The 13,173-nt window shown below is 47.3% G+C and overlaps 1 protein-coding gene across 1 annotated transcript in view; it reads left to right on the forward strand.

Annotated features, from left to right (window-relative positions):
• The first annotated feature begins 323 nt into the window (after positions 1-323).
• The window catches only part of HTRA1 (HtrA serine peptidase 1), a 32,892-nt gene continuing 20,042 nt past the window's right edge, over positions 324-13,173 (forward strand). Inside the window, exon 1 of the mRNA XM_084210335.1 lies at positions 324-787. Within this exon, the coding sequence (XP_084066461.1) occupies positions 337-787 (451 nt within the window). The 5' untranslated portion in view covers positions 324-336. The remainder of the gene's footprint in view (positions 788-13,173) is intronic.

Below are 13,173 nucleotides of genomic sequence, written 5' to 3' on the forward strand. Positions count from 1 at the left end.
CGGATTGCTTTCCCGTAATTCCCGAGGTGGGGAAGCGTTCACATCCCCCTCACCTGGTTCGCAGGAGCGCCTTATCAGCCTTTCCCCCGATCTTAATCGCCGGCGGCCATTTCGGTGCTTTCACCGCCAAGTTCCCCGCAGCGCCGGACCTCCGGCTGTCCCGGGGGGAATGTCTCTGTCCCGAGGGGATGTCGCCGTCCCGGGGGGGCGGTGTAGGGGTGTCCCGGCCCGGGGGGGGCCGTGCCCGCGGTCCCGCCCCGCCCCGCCGCGTCTCCCTTAAAGCGGCCGCCCGGCCCCCGGCGCGCTCACCGCGCTCGCCGCCCCGGAGCCGCCGCGATGCCGCTGCGGGGCTGGACGCTGCTGCTGGCGGCCCTGCTGCCCTCCGCGCTGCCGTCGCTGCTGGCCGCGCCTCAGCCCGCCTGCCCCGAGCGCTGCGATCGGTCTCGGTGCCCGGCGCTGCCCGCAGCCTGCCCCGGCGGGCCCGTGCTGGACGCCTGCGGCTGCTGCCGCGTGTGCGGCGCGGAGGAGGGCGAGGCGTGCGGGGGCGCGGGGCCGCCCTGCGGAGAGGGGCTGCAGTGCGTGCTGCCGCCCGGAGCCGTGCCCGCCTCGGCCACCGTGCGCAAGCGGGCGGCCGCGGGGCGCTGCCAGTGCACCAGCAGCGAGCCCGTGTGCGGCAGCGATGCGGTCACCTACGCCAGCCACTGCCAGCTGCGGGCCGCCAGCCGCCGCGCCGAGCGCCTCCGGCAGCCGCCCATCATCGCCATCCAGCGCGGAGCCTGCGGGCAGGGTGAGGATGCGCGGGGGGATGGCCCGGGGCGCGGGGGATGCGCGGAGGTTCGGCCACGGCATCCTCATGCCGGGTCTGGATGCGGTTCCCCGGCCGGGACCGGAGAGGAGGGACCGGAGAGGAGCCGGAGACGGGGCTTGGCCGCGGCTCAACCCGGCCGCTCCGGCTCAGCGAGGAACCGGAGCAGGAATGAGGTTTGGCAGCGGCTGCCGAGTGCAGGGGGGTGAATCATCCTATACCCGATTTAAAGTTATCTCCCACATCCCCCCCAGGGTGATGCCGGGCTCGAAACTGGGGGAAACTGCTGCAAACCCTGAGCAGAGGGTACGGCTGCGGAGCCGGGGCCGGCGATGCGCCTGCAGCAAAGTTCGGAGAAATAATTCGAGCGCTCTCCCGACCCGGCTTTGTCACAGGGAAATGCCCCGGGGAATAAAGCCAGGAATGCAGGAGCCGTTCGGATGTGATGGAGCAAAGGGGTGGGCAGAGCAGGCTGCTGCCTGCCTTGGCCCGGCTTAGCAGTTGCGCTCTGATTAATAAAAGACTCGCTGGAAAGGGAGAAGCCTGTTAACAGCGTGTTAAGCTCAGCCTAGACTTTTGTGTTTGTATTTTTTGAGGTTTGTTAAGGATGGAGATGGCCACTGAGAAGTAACAATGCGTGGCGTTTCTCCTTCAGCGTTCTTTAGTTGTCAGCGCAGTCAGACAAATGTAATGTGGGTACTCAGAGTGCAGGACGGATGCAAATTATTTGGAAAAGAGGAGTAAAGAGGCATTGCCGGGTTACGAAACGGTGTCGGAGCGGCTGGGCTGAGCAGCCCGGTGAAGTGTTCGGTGCGGTAGGAGCGGTGGGTGCAGGATGTGACACCAAGCGGGGCAAAGCCGAGCTGGGATGAGCCGGGGATGATCGTCACAAAACGCAGCCCCTAATACGGGCTGGATTAAACCCCGTAAGCCGAGGCTCTGTATCCCTTCCAAGCCGTTCAGCACCATTAGAGGGTAACGTGTAACAATTAGCATGAATTAAGCCTTTATTTCTGAAGTGGTAGTCACTTTTTAGTAAGTCAGCGCTGTTTTAGTGAGAATTAATTATTTTGGTATAAATTGTATCATTTCTGGGCTTCCTTTCTTTTAAAACACATCTTTTTCTACACTTAGCCATCATCTCTCCAGCAGAAAAACACTCCGATGTACAGGCTGTGTGCTCAGCCTACAGATCAAGCTCTCAGCTTTAGTGTCAACACAATCAATTTTTTTGTACCCCTGGCTGTCCCCTCGGTGTCAGAGCTGTGTTGTTCTCCATGGCACGTTGCTGGCATTTGCTGTCACTGGAGACAATCAAACTTTTCACCCCACGGTTTCCTGATGCCCAGTGTAAGACAATGCCTTGTGATTTTTATTCTCGATTCATGAAACCAATATTGTTTTCTCAGCCTTTTCTGCTGAACGTTTGCAGAATTGGGGCTGTGTTTGAGCTGGGAGCAATACGTGCCTCTGGTGGGGGCTACAGAAAATGCACGGGCTGCACAGAGTCCCTGGCTGGGAAAGCTCTGCTGTTGTAGATCCATCAGGAGTAATTCCAGACAATCATTTTGCCCTGTTGCACCTCTGGAACAAAAAGAAAGTGCTGGAGAAGCCAACCAGTGGCACATGTTTATCCCTGGACGAGAGCAAACATTGCTACCAGCAAAGCTTTTTTTTCATATGTAGAGAACCGAAATAAAAAGGGGTGGAAAGTAGGCTGTAAAGTGCTTGAATCGATGTTTTGAAAAAGCATTGCCTAATATTTGGCCCCTTAAAGTAGTTAATTTTTAATTTTATTTTGAGTTCATCATCAGGAGTGCTTTTTCTACCTAAAGATTGAGTTGTCTCTAGCCATTTTTTTCATAGTAACACACCCATGTAAATAATTCGGTCAATACAATGCAACAGCCTTGGGAAACAAAGGAATGAGAACATAGAGAAAGGGTTTGGAAAGCACTTTTTGTAGTTGTTTTTAAACTTCACACTATTTCAGTAGCTGGTCAAGTACAATGCTGTGTATATTACTTAAAATAAAACTTTCTGTCATTTTCAGTTTTCATCTCCTACAGTCTGGAATTTTGTCCATCAGTGATTCCCAGGGAATCTTCAAACACCAGCAGAGTTTGAGGGGATGCAGTAGAGGCAGGAGCAGGTTGCTGTGGGTCTGTGTCCAGAAGGGGGATGATTCCCTATGCAAAATGAGCCTTAAAAAACTCCAGCCCCTCCCAGCAGTGTCCAGCTGTGCTGTGGCAGCAGAACCACTGCCAGGGCTGCTGAGCTGCAGCTGCCACTGGAGAAATCTCCCCTTTCCATCAGGGGATGTTCAGGCCTGCAGAGCCAGGGCTGCTGCAGCTCTGTGTGTGCTGGTGCAGAGCACAGAGGCACAGAGAGGTGAATGTCCCCTGGGCAGAGACTGTGGCTGTGTCAGAGCATCCCACGCCCAGGAGCGAGGTCACAGCCACGAGACCTCGATGTTCAGTGGTGAGGTTCAGCATGCTGGCAGGATGTTTTCTTTTTCTTCTGCAAATATGTTTTTGGTGGCCTTAAATACCTCCTGCTGACCAAGGGAAGAGGGCTCAGCACACAACCTAAACCAGGCTTTATTCCCTTCCTCGTTTTTCCCACAAGTGCTGGCAGGCTTTTTGGGACAGTGTGCCCTTCTGTCCATGTAGTGTTCCTCACACTGTAAAATCTAAACTAACCTGCATTTGTCCTTTCCTCCTTAACCTGAGGAAGGAGAACATTCCTTGTGTTTGCTCTCCATTTCTCACTACTTTCTGCCTGGCTTTGAGCTGGTTTTCTATGTTTTCATATTTTTATTAGGTTTGCCATGTCTAATGTGGTATCTCAGTGAGCTCAGCAGCCCTCAGCCTGCTGGCATCTGTCACAGGTGGCTCTGACATCTGTCCCAAGCATGCTCTCACCATGATGTCACATCTGGGGTTTGATGGGAGCTCTCATGGCTTGGATTAAGCAGGTCATTCCAGCTGGACTGCCTGGGGAGAAGGCAGAGGTGAGGGGTAACCCTCATTCTAAAAGCTGTGTATCACTGAGACACAGGCTTGGCTACTCTTCCCATTCTACACACAGCGAGGGGGAAGCAAAAAAAAACCCAAAAAACTCAGTTTCTTGCAAAGTGCCTGACTTTGTGTTTTGAAATGCAGCAGGCATCCAAGTGCCTCTGTGTCATTATCTGGCAGGAGGGAAGGACCTCTGTGGTCAATAACCATTTGTCCTTGCTGAGTCCTTCTAGAGCAGCCTGAGAGTGAGCTCAGTGCGCAGGGGATGGGCAGCAGAGGGACCTGCCTGCCTTCCTGTGCCTGCCCCTGCTCAGCCTGGCAGCGAGGGATACCCAGGGCAGGGAGAGAAGCTCAGCTGGGAGCTCTGTGAAGGTTGGGAACTCGGCCAGATATTTATCAAGAGGGAAGTTGATACTGTTGTTATGAACAAGGCTTTCGGCTGCTTCCCCGAAGATAATGACAGGCACACGGTGGTGGTTTTATTATTGTTATTTGTGTGCTGAAGAAGTGTTGGGAGACTTTGGCAGGTTGCTTGGCACGTGCCAAGCCCATTAAAAATGACCCAGGAGGAGCAGGTTTTTAGGGTCTGAGCGCACAAATAACAATAATAAAACCTCCTCCCCCAGTTGCTGTTTGGGTGGTCTGAACATCATTCTTTTCCAACTTCTCCTCAGTCTATTTTGCAGCAGCAGGAGAAGGGAGGGAGGGAATGAAGAGGCAGCTGAAGGCAATGGAAATAAATAGCAACATCTTTCCAGAAGAGCACCAATTCCCAAGTGTGGGATTAAAAAGCTTTTCCAAAGCCAAGTATTCAGCTCAGAGAGGAGGCAACTGTAAGAAGTGGTTTGTCAGAAGCAGCTCACCTTTTCTCCTCTCCACATCTAGATTTCCTTCCTGAGGAGCAGGCAGTAATTTTGCAGTCTCCAGACTTCAAACAGTCAAGTCAGTAAACACAGATTTGGAACAAGGAAAGATTCAATCCTTTCATCTTCTGGGCTTTGAAATTTAAAGGTACCTGTGGACTGGGCAGGAATACTTGAGGCCATGAGTAAGCAGCAGGAGTGTTGTTAGGATGTGAGGGAGGCAGCAGATCCTGAGCAGCTCTCAGGCTCTGCCGCCCAAGAAATAGGAGAAGCTGGAAAATATTTTTCAAATGTGAATTTATGTGTACTTGGAGTGAAAGAAAGCAAGGTAGGAAATAGAAACTGGGGTACCATGGGACTTGTGTTGTAAATACAGCCACTCCAGGATCCCTGGCTGCACTTGGCTCTGAGTCCCACTGCCTTTGTAGCTGGGCCCAAGTGAATACCTGACATTATTTTGGAGGCTGTGTTCAGGATGTGGAATAAAAGACTTTATTTTGCCTTCTGTGTGCAGGTCATTGTGATTCCCAAGTTGTCCTGCTTCAAAGAGAAGAATATTACTAAAAAAATAACCTCCACTCCCTTATATCAAAGGGCTATAAAATAATTGATCTTTTACTAATGGATGTTGACCTTAGGTACCAGGAGAGTTATAATATCTTAAACCTGTGAGACAAGACACAGGTGAGTGGTTATTTTAAAGTTTAATGAACTGAGGAGATCTTTGCTACCACGTTTTAGCAACTGGAGGTGAATTACGCAGGCAGGCAGAGCAGCTCTTGAATCTCTGGGTTAACATCAGGCACCCTGGTGCACTGATAGGGTTGGAGGTCAGCTGAGTTGTGCAATTTGTTACAAGTGCTCTGCCAGGAGCTTCTTTCTGGAGGAAAAAAGTGGGAAAACAAACCAAAATGTGTGTTCCATGTGTGAGCAGATGCATTTTCCTCTCTCTGCCTTTCCTGCAGGCTGGTAGCTGGCCCTGTCACTGCAAGCAGTGCCATTAGAACTCTGTGTGGTATTGGTTAACCAAACCTCATTCTTGTCTCTGTCACTTTTTCCCCATCAGGGTTTCTCAGTCTTTCCATCTCCTTGCTGTTGTAAAGCCTTTTTTTTTTTTTTTTTTTTTTTGGTGAGACATGGGAGAGGGATGTGCAGTGAATAATTCCTACATCCCCTTTTGCAGAATTGCTGCTGGAAATCCCAGTGAGACAGAGCTGTGGTGCTTAAAATGTTTCTGGTAGCACTGGGAGTTTTGTTGCCAGACAACTAGTGGATAAAATAATGCTTAGTAAATCTGGCAGCCATGCACAGAAGTTACCCAGTGGTCTAAAATTTGAAATATTTTCTGTAGCAGAGGGTAACATTAGGAGGAGCTCTCAATATTTTTCCAGAGGCCACTGCCATTGCCCCGTTTCACAGATAGTGAATCTAGGGCAGGGAAAGATAAAGAGCTTCACTCAAGGTCAGCCAGCAGCAGAGCTGAGAGCAAACTGAGCTTTCATGAGCCCCTGCTCAGTTTCCTGCACCTTGCCAGCATTGCTGCTCCATTTTCCATTGCTTTTCTTTTCCATTACTCTATTTCTCAAAGTTTCAGGCTGCAGCTTTGGCTTTGCCCTGCCAACAGCATCGATGATCTGTCGATCTGCTTCTGCAGAAATTCCCCTTGGAGGAGGGAAGGAGTGGGTGCACCAAGCACTAGGAAGGAAGAGAAACCCAAACAAGTCTCTCCCCTCCCACCATCCCACCCCCAAAATAAACACAACCCCCCAGGAATCTCATGCTCCAACATTTGTGGTGGTGAAGGGATGATTCACTCCTTTTTCCAGGACAGCACAGGCACTGTTTGGAATGTCTGCCCTTTATCTCTGTGTAGACCTCAATCTATGAAGGTAAAGCTTGGCAAACCCTTGTTTTCTTTTGTATTCAGACACTGAAAGAGGGCAAGCAGAAGCCACTTATAAATATGAAAAATGCTCAGATGGTCCATAAAATAAAGCAGGATAGGTGTGGGGATAAGAATATCGATATTTAAATAGCTGCTCTTGATAGGGGAGCAGGGAATATAATAATCAGGACTCTAAAATATCTTTAAAAAATGCATATTTGAGAGAGTGAAACAGAGACCTGCTGTCCTTTGAACCTCTCCTGAGGAGCTACAGGAGCAGCAGGGCTGTGTGACAGTGGCTGCCTGACCAGTGGCAGTGCCACCCCCTTATGCTGCTCCCCAGGTAGGGTGGCAGAAGGAGCATCCCCATCACCCCAGGTCCATTTCCCAGCCACTCACTGATTTCTGATGGCTGCATTAAAACAAATCTGGGTGGTCTTGGAGTGATTCTTGAGACAGATGTAGAAAATACTGCCAAAGGCTGACAGATTTTTCAGGCTATTGAGGCTTTTGCAATGTAATTATGCTGGGTTCAGTGTACAATTACAACACCCCAGAGCAGGAGTGATGTCTGTTTTATTACTGCTCTGAGGGCTTTCTATCTAATTTTTTTCCTATAGATTTGATCCCTATTAGTATCAACTCCATGTCTCTCCTAAGTCCTGCCACAGAGAAGCAGGGAAATCAATGCCTCCTCCAGCTGCAGAAAAGCAGCATCTTAGGAAGCTTTTTATAGGCTTTCCCCTTAAGAGGTTTTTTTTTAGGCTAGAGAGAAGTTTAAGAAGCATGAAAACAAGAACTTGTTTTTATTCCCTGGTGTCTTCATACCAGGGTTCCTGGAAATAAAAGCTAAGCCTCTCTTAAGCAGGGATTTCTTCTGAAGATGCAGTGTGAAAGTTTCTCACATACTTAAAATGAGATCTTAATGGGTTTATAATTTCAGGAGGAGCTCTCGAGATCGGGCAGCTGCTGGTTACATGTGGGCTATAGGAATTACCACGTCATTACCATGTCCTTGGTACTTCATGGGAGTTTTGAGGTTATTTTGCTGGTTCTCTGCCTGCACTGAGTTGGAGCTGGGAGGTAAAGCAGGATGATGACCCAGCTTGGAAGGGACACAAACTGAGCAGGGCTGAAAAAAAAGGAGAGGAGAAATTATTCCTGACTCATCTGTTGTATTTTCAGCCTTCTGCAGAGAAGAGAATTGTCTGCTTTAACCTGTTGGCTGAAATATTCTGTTCCTCTGTCTGCAGGAAATGAGGCAGACTCTTTTCCATAACTACCTGACTTACATTTCTTAGTGCTTCCAGCTCAGACAGGGCTGCTGGAATTACATTTTCTTAATGATATTTTCCAGCTTAGCACTCTTTGCCCTTGCTCTGAATTGTTCTTCACCTTTATTCCATGTGCCTGAGCATCTCCCTGCTCATGCTGCTCCTGCTGCCTGTGCAGGGCACTGCTGGCACTGCCACCAGAGCTCTGTGCCATTGTCATTCCTTTCCTTTCCTTTCCTTTCCTTTCCTTTCCTTTCCTTTCCTTTCCTTTCCTTTCCTTTCCTTTCCTTTCCTTTCCTTTCCTTTCCTTTCCTTTCCTTTCCTTTCCTTTCCTTTCCTTTCCTTTCCCCTTTCCCCTTTCCCCTTTCCCCTTTCCCCTTTCCCCTTTCCCCTTTCCCCTTTCCCCTTTCCCCTTTCCCCTTTCCCCTTTCCCCTTTCCCCTTTCCCCTTTCCCCTTTCCCCTTTCCCCTTTCCCCTTTCCCCTTTCCCCTTTCCCCTTTCCCCTTTCCCCTTTCCCCTTTCCCCTTTCCCCTTTCCCCTTTCCCCTTTCCCCTTTCCCCTTTCCTCTTTCCTCTTTCCTCTTTCCTCTTTCCTTTTCTTTTTCCTTTCCTTTCCCCTTTCCTTTCCCCTTTCCTTTTTCCTTTCCTTTCATTTTTCCTTTCCTTTTTTTTTTCCTTTCATTTTTCCTTTCCTTTTTTTTTTTCCTTTTTTTTTCCTTTCCTTTTCCCTTCCCTGTTTATCCCCAGCTGGGTTTCCTCCCCCTCACCACTCTGTTTACAGAAGGAATTGCAGTTTCCTGTTGTTTTAGATGGAGCTGTCGCTCCTCCCTGGATTCCTGCCTGACACCCAGTTGCTTTTGAGCCTCATCAGCTCAAAAGTCTGGTGGTTTTTGTTCCTTGCTGCTATAACTGTGAGTCTGTTTTGCACTCAAGCCAGTGCACTTGGTTTATAAAGGAATTTCTGGCATTCCTGAGAGTTTTTATATACATATTTTCTCCCTGTGAGGTTCTGCAAGGGTTGCTAAGGCCTGAGATTGTTCCAATCAGATAAAATAGGGTTATGCCCATTTTAGAGCTGAATCTAAGACACTGAAGCACAAATTGCTTTTTACAAGTTGCATGGAGACTGAGTAGCACAGCTTGGACCAGGATGTACCCATCCAGGGCAGTCCTTCTCTGCAGAGCCTTCCAGTCCTGTGACCTACAGTAATTCAGCAGCTGAGCTGTAGCAAAGATGTTCTGGGTCTGATTAACTTCCCACTTACTCTGCCTTGTAGGTAAGTGGTAGGAAAAGCTCCTGTTTGGCTAAAAATGGAAGTGTAAATCTGAAATTATATAGGAACTTCCTAGAAGAAAGCTGTGGGAATGTTACATAAGTAACTTGGCTATTGACCAATTTCAGTGGCAAGAACATCCTGAACAGCCTTGCCACTGGATGTCAAAGAGGTCTGATTCCCACTAGGAAAGGAGCTGGACTAGAGAGGATGGACCAAAGTTCTCGGAAGGCTTTGCTTTGCAATTTCATTAAAATACTTTTTGTTGTTGCTTTATAAATACACAATAACTCTTTTTGTCATTCTCTCCATGTAACTTGATAATTCTTACTATCACAGAGTGGTCTGGCTTGGAAGGGACCTTAAAATGCACCTCATTCCACCCCCTGCCATGGGCAGGGACACCTTCCACCATCCCAGGATGCTCCAAGTCCTGTTCAACCTGGCCTTGGACGCTTCCAGGAACGGGACATCAGATATTCTTCTAACATTCTTGTGTTGCCAACATCTGCTTTCACTTATTCCTACAACTGGATTCTCAATACCTCTCCTTTCCAAGCTCTTCTCAGGGCAAGCATTAATTTGTGGCCAGTAGTGAATGGGTAGAGTATCAATTAAAATGTGAAGTTTTTTCACCTTTATTTTGTTGCTCAGACGTTCTTTTGTTCTATGAGCAACCACACATTGCTCTGAAATCTGTCCTGTGTTACCATTAATTTGAGAGCTGTTCTGTTCTATGAACTTTCTGTAGATCCCCTGTTTTGTTTAGCTTGGCAGATCTTTGTTTAAAATCAGTGATTAAAATGAATGAGTTTCTGCTTTTGGATTAGCAGGGAAAATACAAAGTCCTTGTTAAAGACTGCCAAGAAGGAATTGATCATCTAAATATTATGGTGATGAAAATGGACTTTAGTTTCCCTTTGCACGTGTGCATTTATGCCAAATAGCAATTTCACTTGAAATCCTCACTTTAATCTTGCAGTGGTTCTTGCTACAGGAAATATTTTAAATGAAGACCAGATTTGTGCAGTTTACTGTTTGGAGAGATTTCAAGCATTTTATTTTACCATTATTTAGGGCTATGAAAGTATTTTTGCTTTTTCAGGGACGTCACAGTAACGCAGACTTTCCTCCCAGAAATCTGTGAGGTGTCTTGAGTTTCTGCATGGATTATACAGGGGGAAAAATAACTGATGCAATAGCACCTGTATTAACAAGGTGCTGTGGTTTAGACCTCTCAAAATTCCCTCCAATGACCTAAGAGCTGCCCTTGAGCAAATTGCCTGTGACACCTCGAGTGTTGTTCCTTATTTTCTTACTGTTTTCATTGCGTAATACCCTTTTTCTGGTGAATTACACAACTTATCCTTGAATAGGAAGTGGAATATTTAGGCTTGCAGCTTTCTGTAATTTAAAACAAGAAAGTGTGGCAGCAGGTTCCCACACTTTTCCCTTGTCTCTCTCCAGCAGGGCTTGCTGATCCCCCCGTTTTCGGTGAGCTGAACACCTTTGCTGGAGTTTTTTTGTCTCCATAGTCAGAGGTTTGGAGGCTTTTATGGCATGAATGGAAGTTTGTACAAACACCAGTGGCTGGAGTTTTATTTGGGAAGGTGGAAGCTCTCCAAGCAAAACTTGGTTTGTGGTTTGTGTCAGTAGTCACCGGTTCTGGCAGCCCAGAGGTTTCGTGAGCGCTGCAGCTCTTTTGGTTTCGTTCTGCAGAGAATCCCCAGCCCAAGCCATGCTTGCAAACCCCTGTGTGTGTCTGAACAAGTGGTGAGTGCAGGAGGAAATCATCTCACCCATTTTCAGCAGCCTGGGCAGTTTAATATCTTTATTTATCCCGGGAGCTGCAGCCCTTCAGCGACGGTGGCACAGAGAGTGTCTGGGATGTGCCTTTTCCCCCCTTTCATCATGCCAAGGACAAAAAGTCCCCTTAAATGGGATGATTGTTTTGCTCCTCACCTCAGTCAGTGGAAAGGAGAGCTAAACCCCCTTTTTGAAAAGGGGTGAAAACTGGGTGGGAAAAACCCCCATGTCTACTGAGATGTGCCCAAAGCTTTGTTTGGAGACCTGCTCCCTTCTCTATGCCAAGAGCAGCCCTCCCAGAGCACAGACAGCTCTCCCAGCAGAATTGGGGAGGTCACTTTGGTGAGATTCCTATCTCCAAACATCTCCTCAGTTCAGCTCAAAATAACCACCCAAAGCAGCATGTGTGAGCCGTGAGCATCATTGCACCGATGCCACTTTGAGTAATGACCTAACCAGAACCCAGATCTTAATTTGCTTTTTGGCTCCTCTTTATGAAACCAAATTACTTCAGTTGTTTACAGCTGGGTGTGCTTTTTTTCATGGCTTGGTACTCTGTCTTGCTCTCCTAGCAGTCTGTTTACTGATTATTAGCCCTGTTAATGCCAGTTGGCAGAGATTTGCCTTCTCATTTCAGGGCTGGCAGCCAGCACACCTTTGAAGTCCTTGAAGAATTAGTTGCCTTGGGAATTTTTCATGCTATAACCTATTTATATATTGGAGGGTTTTTTTGTCATTAACTGAATTCACAACAATCATCTTTATAATGTAATTAATAAAGGTTTCTTAGCCGTGCTCGTGGGCATTTAGGGCATTGTGCAATAGTTCAATAAAAACATTACAAAACACAATAATCACAGCATATAAATAGAAAGAGGAGCAGTCTGGGAAGATTTGAACATCAGAGCCTGAAGGTATTTAGGAACTTGAGCTTTATTCAAGCCTAACTCTCAATGATTTAGAAACAAACCAAAACAACACCACCCCCACCAAAAAAAAAAAAAAAAATCCACCCCAAACCAAAACCAAAAACATATATTTGCTACTAAAAGGCCCTGAGCTATTGCTACAGCTGGAAAATAGATGTGTAAGAGAGAAGAGGAAAGTATACCTGGTGAAGTTCTCAGTTTCACTGCTGAAACTGCCCTGTGGTGGTTGAGGGATGAGCATCTGCCCATATTAAATTTGTAATGTTGGTGTTTTTGTGGCCATTTAAGCTTCCACGTGGTCCTTTGGGCCTGGGTTCAAATGTTAGGTAAAATTTCACACAGAGGTGGTTTCTTGTAGGAAAGATCAGTGCAGCTCCCAGCTCCCCATGTGCAGCTCAGTAATCCCAAAGAAAATTCAGCTTTTTTTATTGGCCCTCCATTATTCTCTATCTCAGTGGTAATAGAAATTTTCAATGTATCAATACTTTTACTACAGCCTTCAGATTTTATGTTGATGGTAAAGACCGGTTTACAGGAATTATTTGTTGACATTCATGGATGAATCCATCAAGATCAGTGCTTTGGCTGTTGTTTTTTTGCTTTAAAAAGGTATGTTTTCCATTTAAATGGGCAGTGGTTCAAGAGCAGTTGCAAAACTGTGTTACACAATGCAGGAATTCCTAATACATAAGCAATAGGCAGGCGTGGCCAGCTGCTGGGAGCTTTTTGGGTCAGTATGCCATGAATTAGTATTTATTATCTAACTTTTTCAAAAGGAGGAAATTCTGAACTTTTTTTTTCGCTCTGCACTTTAGTTTGGGACCGTGTGAGGGGGTGGATCATGGACAAAATACTGTTGCCTCTGAAATCCTGGCTTTTGTGGGCTGCAGTTCCAAGGGAAGGCAGCTCTGAGGTGGGGTATTAGCAGTCTCACCATGTACAGCCTAGGCATCCTTTTTCTTCTTCAATAGCTAAAAGCAAAAAAGATTGAAGGCATGAAAAAAAGCTGTGTAGTTCCCTCATCCGTGGAGCTTTTTATTTTCCCAAGGGCAGGATGTGACCTTTGGATGTCTACAGCATTGCAGCTGAGATGAAATCATTTTATAAGCAGTGATCAAAAAGCAGATCCATGGCTGCAGCAGTGCCCTGTGGAATTTTAGCCCAGCACCACGTTAATCCCACCTGATAATCTGTCCAAGCACCTATTAGTGGATAATTCCAGACTGCACTTCTTATTGTAGCAGTCTCCCAAAACTGTCCCTGTGATAATTGTCAGCTTGTTTGATACTGAATATTTCTAGCAGGGAATACAACTCGT

Source organism: Fringilla coelebs (assembly GCF_963513975.1).
Source record: "Fringilla coelebs genome assembly, chromosome: 8".
Taxonomy (NCBI): Eukaryota; Metazoa; Chordata; class Aves; order Passeriformes; family Fringillidae; genus Fringilla; species Fringilla coelebs.